This window comes from Mus caroli, unplaced genomic scaffold, assembly GCF_978045245.1.
Source record: "Mus caroli unplaced genomic scaffold, Mus_caroli_1 scaffold_5, whole genome shotgun sequence".
Lineage (NCBI taxonomy): Eukaryota > Metazoa > Chordata > Mammalia > Rodentia > Muridae > Mus > Mus caroli.
Window position 1 is genome coordinate 36,508,466 of NW_028227260.1, and position 8,402 is coordinate 36,516,867.

Consider the following 8,402-nt stretch of genomic DNA (forward strand, 5'->3'; position numbering starts at 1 on the left):
AGGTAATTGAACAGAGGTGTGCAGCAGTGAAGGATGGGGAACTGGGGGTAGCCACTAAAAAATTCTAAACGCCAGAAAAGCAAGAGGCTTACCGGACACAATGGGGAGGCCATTAGCTGAAATACCCAACGAAGGGGAGAGAGAACCTGTAGAGACCATATCCAGAGGTTAGGCAAGGACCCCAGTTGAAGGATGGAGTCACTTCTCAAAATTTTAACCCAGAATTGCTCCTGTCTAAAGGAGATACAGAAACTGAAAGAAAGGCCATCCACTGACTGCTCTACCTGAGGATCCATCCCACATATAGTCACCAAACCGAGACACTATTGTGGACACCAACAAGAGCTTGCTGACAGGAGCCTGGTATAGCTGTCCCTTGAGAGGCTCTGACAGTGCCTGACAAATACAGAGGCAGATGCTCTTAGACAACCATCAGACTGAGCAAGGGTACCCAATGGAGGAGCTAGGGGAAAGACTGAAGGAGCTGAAGGGGTTTGTAACTCCATATGAAGAACAACAATATCAACTAACTAGATACCCCCACCCCCAGAACTCCCAGGGTCTAAACCACCAACCAAAGAGCACACATGGAGTGACCCATGACTGCATATGTAGCAGAAGATGGCCTTGTCTGGCATCAAAGGAGGGGAGGCCCTTGGTCCTATGAAGGCTTGATGCCCAGTGTAGGGGGATGCTAGGGTGGGAGTGGGCGAGTGGGTGGGGAAGCACCCTCGTGGAGGAAGGAGGGGGTGGGATGGGGGTGTTTTGGAGAGGAAACCAGGAAGGAGGATAACATTTGAAAAGTAAATAACAAAATAACCAATAAATTTTTTCTAAAAAAATTATCCCTGCTTTGGTAACAACAACAAAAGAGCCCAAAGTTGGAAATGACATTTAGTATAAACTTTCACAAACCAAAAATGTCACCTAAGAATTATTGGAACTATTAAGATATCAAAACCCTGCTAGCAGAAAATAAATATACCAAAGTAGATTTTTTTCTTAATGTAAAGTTTCTTATCAGAAATTGTAATTCAAGAAAAAAAAAAAAAAAACAGTGGTTGGGTTAGGTGCATCATCTCTAAATGAACCCAGACTCGGCAGTCTTTTGCTGTAACTGCAGGGATGGAAATGGAGAGGAGCCTGAGGAAAAGAAGGTCCAGTGACAGGCCCAAAGTGGAATCCAGCTCAAGGGGAAGCCCAAAGACCTGACACTATTACTGAAGCTATGGAACGCTCACCAAAAGGGACCTACCATGACTGCTCTCCAAAAGACCCAACAAGCAGCTGAAAGAGTCAGATGCAGTTATTTGCACCCAACCAATGGACAAAAGAGATTCTTAATCTTGACTGATACACAAAACACAAATGCTTTAGGCTGTTCTATTGGCCCTTAAGGGGTCAATATCTGAGAGACAAACCCCTTGAGAAACTGTTGGGTTAAGGACCTCTAAATCCCACCTCCTAAAATCTACTGGGACCCATACACAATCAAAAATAAGACCTTTAGGGTGAATATAATTTCAGGTGGACCACAGAGTTAGCGAAGTATTAACAGCTAGTCAAGGTTAATCAGCATGGCCGTTGGACATTGTAGTTTGTGTCTGTATATATACTTGACGAAGGGAGCACCAAAATGGATGACGAATGGCAGTTATTTGGAAGCAAATCTAGGATTTTACTGGTTGCCTTGGAGATGAGGTGTCCAGAGGGGAGGGGGCCAACAGGTTGTGACTTTTAGACCAGGTAGTAGTAGTACACGGAATAGTAATGACAACAGTCAACAGGGCACTGTGTAAAAGAATATGCGTTAAGCCAATTTAACAGCAGCTTCCCCCAGCAATCCCTTTTGTATTCACTGAAATATTCAGCTCCAGAGACAGATGGGAAGAACAATCTATTTCATGCATTGCTGAGTTACCCCGAAGAGAAGAAAGGTAAGGGGCTAAAGGCATTCACCCATGTCACCACTTCGATGCCCTGTCCATGTATAATTTGGGAGTAAGAAACATGGTCAGATGTCTACCCACAGGGAATCGTTCAAGACTCAAGAGAGGGTAGTGGAACTGCAGCTTCTAGCCTTCTGAACAGAGCAAGGAGGATTTTAGCATCCTGCACCCATCTCACAATTACTTTTCTTAGCCTTGAAGATAAATCACTAACCTGGAACCTAACCAGGAAGAGGTGTTCAAATTTGTCATGGTGACAGCCATAAATTGCAAGAGATTCACCCAGCAGTAAGCAACAGCATGGTAATGTTGAATAAAAGTATTTCTCTAACAAGAAAAGAGAAGATCACCTACAAATTCCACTTAAAAGCTATCCCAGAAGAAGAAATATAGGATATTATTTATCCAAAATAAATAAGGTATGGCCACCGAATGCCTCTTCATGTATCAATTCATAGATCATATGAAAATGTACTTATATTATCAAGAAAAATACATTTTTAGATAGTCAAATACTTAGCATGCTTTGAAATCTGTTCCCCATGTGGCCAAGAGTATTCATTGTCTATGTGATAAAAATTAAGCAAAATTAATGTGAGAGAAATCTTTATTTTAAACAAAATGTTTCTGTTCATTTTTGCTACTATTTCCCCCACTGAGTTCTTGTTTTATTGTGTCTTCCTCCTGTAAAAAATAAAGGTGTAGTCACAGTTTTTAAAACAAAGAAGGGGTCTCCCAGAAGTGCAGATCTCACGTCTAGTCCTTGCTTCCTCTTTGATATTTGTCCCTTATCTTATATGTACAGGAGCAGAAACTCAATGGCAAGGGAAACGGTCAGTGTAAGTAGGGACTGGACGATGGAGAATTGAGGGAAAAGCTTGGAGTAACCCAGAAAAAACTCGAGATAATTCCACAAGAGAAAAAAAAAGGTAAAAAATGTCAACAGTTCTAAAAGCTGCTGCTCCTCCCCAGTAACCAGAGAAAGAAGGTTCACATAGGGAGAAGGGGCTACTTAGGGCCTCAGAGGTCACAAAGTCCCTGAATGATTGACAGGACCTGCTGTGGTGGGAAGCGGTAGGAGTAGGATAAAGGAGGGGGCTTGTGCTCTTGGTGGGAGTGGAATTCGGGGACCCAAGCTTACTGGTGATGCGGGTCCCACGTGACCAAGAGAGCTGACGTGGGCAAAGGTACTTAAAGCCTTACGGCCATCCCTGCCATCTTCCTCCGGGTACCAACGCTATTAAAGCTGCGGTCAGTCTAGCGAGACAGAGAAAATTCCCTCAGAACTGGCCAGGTGAGTGCTAGAATGAACATTCTCTGTTCCGAGGGGGTGGCGGGTATAGAAATCGCCTAGGGATGCTGAAGTCAGGCCACAGGCGCCTCTGCACTCTCTGCTGGCCGAGGTTTTCCAGACTTGGGAACTCCAGCACAGCGGATTTTGGTGGGCAGCGGGGGAGGGGAGGAATGGCATGAAAGGACTATCGGGTTTATGGAAGAAACCGCTTGCTTCTCCCCCAGCTCTTTTGCGGTTTTATTTTGACATTTGGCTCGGCTCCCTTGCTTGCCGTGCTGTTCTGAGAGGAGGGGGCAAGAGAAGTAAAACGCGGTAGCACATACACTCCCAGCAAAGGGGCTTGGGATCGGGTGACCGGTGGGGGCTTGAAATTTGGAAGCAATCAGTATTTTGCACTCCCACCCTCCCTTTTCAGACACCTTGTTGCCAAAACCCTGCTCCCTCCCCTCCCTCCCCTCCCCTCCCCTCCCAGCCCCCTGCCTTTCTAGGGCACTAGCAAATGGGTGTGCCAGCTTCTGTGGGAGAGATGGAGCATTTGGAGCTGTACGGGCTTCATAGGCTGGGGGACCGTGAGAGAATCTGGTATTAGACCGCCATGCTAACTGCCAAGCTGCTCTCCAGACACCTGCGGCCCACCAGCCCTTCACCCTGGTCCTTTTGGCCCTGAAAAGGGAATTCGGGTATGCGGGCTAAAGAAATGGCGGTTGTCTGGGGATTTGGGATGGGGATGGGAGGTGGAGCTCAGAGGAGAGAAACCACAGAAAATCACGACCCTGAAACTGAGAAGGCAGGCCTAGAGGCCCTTGCTTGCTAGGCCCTTGCTAGAGGGCCTAGGCCAGGAAGTTGGGGGGGGGGGGTGAAGAGAGCTGAGCATAAGCGGGGAATACTAGAATATCTGGCAGGAATCCCCCTGCTGCATCTTAGCCAGCCCTTGCCTTGCTCCCTCCGCTTCATTGCAGCAGTAGAAGGGGTGTGGCGCTGTGTCTCAGAAAAATGGCGGCCAGAGGTGGGGCGAAAGAGAAGGGGGCGTTGAGGCCTGGGGAGCCTGCGCAAATGGGGGTGGGGGGGAGGGGACCTGGATAGCTGGGATGTGAGAGGCTAGAATTAAAGGAATTGAAAGGTGGAATTCTTTGCCACTTTGGTGTGCCTAGAAAAGAAAGCTAACCCTCCGGACTCTTGTTCTGGATGCTGATATATGTCCACCAGGTTCTTAGTCTGCCCCTGCAGTCTGTATTCCTGCCCTTCAGCCCGTCCTCAGCAGGAAACTCTGGCTGAATTCGAGGAAGGATACAGAGCTCTGAATTCTTGCAGGTCAGTGTTTGGGGTGAGGTGAGAAATGGTGATCCCCTGGTGTGGGTGTGGCAGAGGCCTGAACATAGAACCAGAATACTCTCCCCTGAATCTTTTCTTTCTTTTAGACACCTTTGTCCTGGAGTATCCTTTTTGGTGCAGGGAAGAGGGGGTGTGGACCTGTCTTTGTAAGTTGGGGGGGGGGAGGAAGAGGAGTAGTCGAAAGGGATTTTTTTTTTTTTTGGCCCACCAGAGTGCAAGTCAGGGGAGAAACAACAATCTGTCTACCCAAGGTTCAAAACCACCTGTCATCTATCCACAGATCCGTCTACCTTGAGGCTCTGCAGCTGCGAGCACAGTGGAAATTGTTCCTGATCCCAGGAAGCTGGTATGTACATGAGCGCTGTCTGAGGACATTTGAATGGGGTTCGGGATATTATAGGTGAATCTAAAATTTCCCCCTCTCTGCCAGGCTTCCAATATTATCCCCTCCCCATTTAGGAACAAATAAATTATGGGTAGTGGCCCTGGGAAGGTGAACTAGAGTTGAAGATACAACCTGCAGCTAATCTCTAAATCAGCAAGCGCAGCCTTTGACACTCGCGCGCCTCTCATACCTAACGTTTACTCCCACTAGGTCCAGCTCAGCTTGCAGCCTCCGAAGAACTTTCAGACCCGAGCTTGAGAGCCTCAGTTGGACTGGTGTATACATTTCACTTAAGCAAGCCAGTTCCACAACCTGGATCAGAGACTCACTCCAGGTGTACCATGAGCCGAGCTCGGGATGCTGGCTGTGTAGCTGCTGGAATAGTGATTGGGGCAAGTGCCTGGTACTGTGTCTACAAATATACTAGGGGAAAAGACCAGAAGAAGAAGAGACTGACCAAGCCCAAGAACCGGGCCTCTGTGGGTACTGGAAGCAGGGCTAGAGCGGGCCTCAGAGCTGGATTCACAATTGACCTTGGGCCAGGATTCAGTCCCCCAAACCCCGTCGATATTGAGATAATGAACAAGGCCCAAGGAGAAGCCTCCAATCCTGCCACCGCTGTAGCTGAAGAAGTGGCACCAGCTGCACCCAGTCCTAAGGTTCAGAGTGGGGCAGAAAGTAAGGTCCAGGAGTTAAATGGGGCTAGAACTGAGGCTAATATGGAATCGGTAGTCATGCCTTCAGCTACCTGTACAGTTACACCTCCTCCCAAGGTGGCAGGGGGTCTCATTGCTGCAGAGGCTCCAGAAATCATAGGCGCTCCCAAAGTGCTGGAAGCTCCCAGCACCACAGAGGCTTCTGGGGCAGTAGCATCCCCTGGACCAACAGTATCTCCAATGATAGCCCAGTCTCCTGGGCCAGTGGTACCTTCACCAACAATAGTGTCTACTGGGCCAGCAGCAATTCCCTGGGCAGTGGCACATCCCGGGGCTGTCCAGTCTCCTGGGCCAGCAGTACCTCCCATGGCAGTCCAATCTCTTGTGCCAGCAGCACCTTCCTGGGCAGTAGTAGCACCTCCTGGGGCAGTCTACATTCCTGTGGCAGCCCACTTTGCTGGGCCAGCAGCAGCTTCCAGGGTAACCCAGTCTCCTGGGACGGTGATACCTCCCCTTCCACCCCCATCATCAGTACTTCCCAGGGGAGTCCCATCAGTGCCTGGCAGAACAGTCCAGTCTCCTGGGACAGCAGTGCATCCTGTGGCAGCCCAATCTACTGGGGTAGTAGTGCCTCCTAGGGCAGTACAGTATTCTGGGGCAGCAGTGCCTTCTGGAGGGGCAGCAGTGCCTTCTGGAGGGGCAGCAACTCCTAGGGCAGCAGCATCTACCCAGAGGACAGCAAGCACAGAGGTCATGCAGGTCCCTAGGATGGCAGCAGCTACTGAAGCCACAGAGACTCCTAGAATAGGAACACCTGCCATGGTAGCTGAGGCTTCTCTTCCCGTGCATTCTGGGGCTGCAGAGACTCCTGGGACTTCAGGGTCCTCTAAGACAGCAGCCACTGGCAAGAAAGCAGCCCCTGGAGCTCACACTGGGGCTATACCTAAGGCTGGGTCAGCCACTGGAGCTGTACCCAAAGGTGGAGGAGGCAAGGGTGGAAACAAGAACCGGAGTGGAGGCAAGGGCAAAAATAGGAAGAACAAGGTTGAAGTGGATGAATTGGGGATGGGTTTCCGTCCTGGTGATGGGGCTGCAGCTGCGGCGGCGGCTTCTGCTAATGGGGGGCAGGCCTTCCTAGCAGAGATTCCTGAATCTGAGGAAGGGGAATCTGGGTGGACTGATACAGAGTCCGATTCTGACTCTGAGCCGGACGTCCCGCAGAGAGGGAAGGGGAAGAGAACCATTCCCATGCATAAGCGCCCCTTTCCATATGAAATCGATGAGATCCTAGGTGTTCGAGATCTCAGGAAAGTCCTAGCCTTGCTTCAGAAGTCAGATGATCCCTTCATTCAGCAAGTAGCCCTGCTCACCCTGAGCAACAATGCCAATTATTCATGTAATCAAGAAACAATCCGAAAGTTGGGAGGCCTCCCAATTATTGCAAACATGATCAACAAAACTGACCCCCACATTAAGGAAAAAGCCTTAATGGCCATGAATAACCTGAGTGAAAATTATGAAAACCAGGGCAGACTTCAGGTGTACATGAATAAAGTGATGGATGATATTATGGCTTCTAACCTGAACTCAGCGGTACAGGTAGTTGGGCTAAAATTTTTAACAAACATGACTATTACTAATGACTACCAGCACCTGCTTGTCAATTCCATTGCCAACTTTTTCCGCTTGTTATCTCAGGGGGGTGGAAAAATCAAGGTTGAGATTCTGAAAATACTTTCAAACTTTGCTGAAAATCCGGACATGCTAAAGAAACTTCTCGGTACCCAGGTGCCGTCATCATTTAGTTCCCTTTATAATTCTTATGTGGAATCAGAAATTCTTATTAATGCCCTTACTCTATTTGAGATTATCTTCGACAACCTCAGAGCAGAAGTGTTCAACTACAGGGAATTCAACAAGGGGTCCCTGTTTTACTTATGCACTACATCTGGGGTGTGTGTGAAGAAAATTCGAGCCTTAGCAAATCACCACGACCTCTTGGTGAAAGTGAAAGTTATAAAGCTGGTAAACAAATTCTGATTGATCTGTGCCCCCAAGATGTGTGATCTCTCGGTTTTACACTCGTGAAGCATTAACAGTGAGACACTATTGTTTTTCTACTTGTGTGTGTAGTACAGGAATTATTCAGCTGCCACGTTTGAATAATTCAGAGTGATGTTATCTGTGATAGTCACCAGCATTAAGCTGAACCATTTTCTGAATACCAAATAGTCCCGTAGTCCTGTAGTCCTGTGGTTTGACTTGTGCTGCTTGGGTGGGATATTTTCCCTGGGTCCTCTATGTGAACTAATAGCAATCCTGTCCGTGAATGGCCTACTCAGCTCTTAACTTGTTTTGACTTGAATTTTGTCACCAAAGACTTCATATGTGTACCATCAATAAAGTGTATGTTGCAAATGGCAAGAAGTTGTTCTGGTGCTTTAACTAAGTCTGGCTGCCACCAAACTCGGACACTATTGCATATGCCAGCAAGATTTTGCTGAAAGGACCCTGATATAGCTGTCTCGTATGAGGCAAATACAGAAGTGGATGCTCACAGTCATCTAGTGGATGGGACACAGGGCCCCCAATGGAGAAGCTAGAGAAAGCACCCAGGGAGCTGAAGGGGTCTGCAACCCTATAGGTGGAACAACATTATGAACTAACCAGTATCCCCCAGAGCTCGTGTCTCTAGCTGCATATGTATCAGAAGATAGCCTAGTCGGCCATCACTGGAAAGAGAGGCCCTTGGTTTTGCAAACTTTATATGCCCCAATACAGGGGAA

General features: G+C 48.2%; 1 protein-coding gene across 2 annotated transcripts; it reads left to right on the forward strand.

Annotated features, from left to right (window-relative positions):
* The first annotated feature begins 3,160 nt into the window (after positions 1-3,160).
* On the forward strand, positions 3,161-8,034 carry Armcx2 (armadillo repeat containing X-linked 2). Of its 2 annotated transcripts, none has more exons than XM_029473705.2 (5): positions 3,161-3,243; positions 3,659-3,923; positions 4,450-4,554; positions 4,856-4,921; positions 5,171-8,034. In XM_029473705.2, exon 5 carries the CDS (start codon positions 5,302-5,304, stop codon positions 7,654-7,656), a length of 2,355 nt encoding a protein of 784 aa, XP_029329565.1. In that variant the 5' UTR covers positions 3,161-3,243; positions 3,659-3,923; positions 4,450-4,554; positions 4,856-4,921; positions 5,171-5,301; the 3' UTR covers positions 7,657-8,034. The 2 variants fall into 2 exon arrangements, with proteins under 2 accessions (XP_029329565.1, XP_029329566.1); XM_029473706.2 differs by having other exon boundaries at positions 3,185-3,243; positions 3,716-3,923.
* The last annotated feature ends 368 nt before the right edge of the window (positions 8,035-8,402 follow it).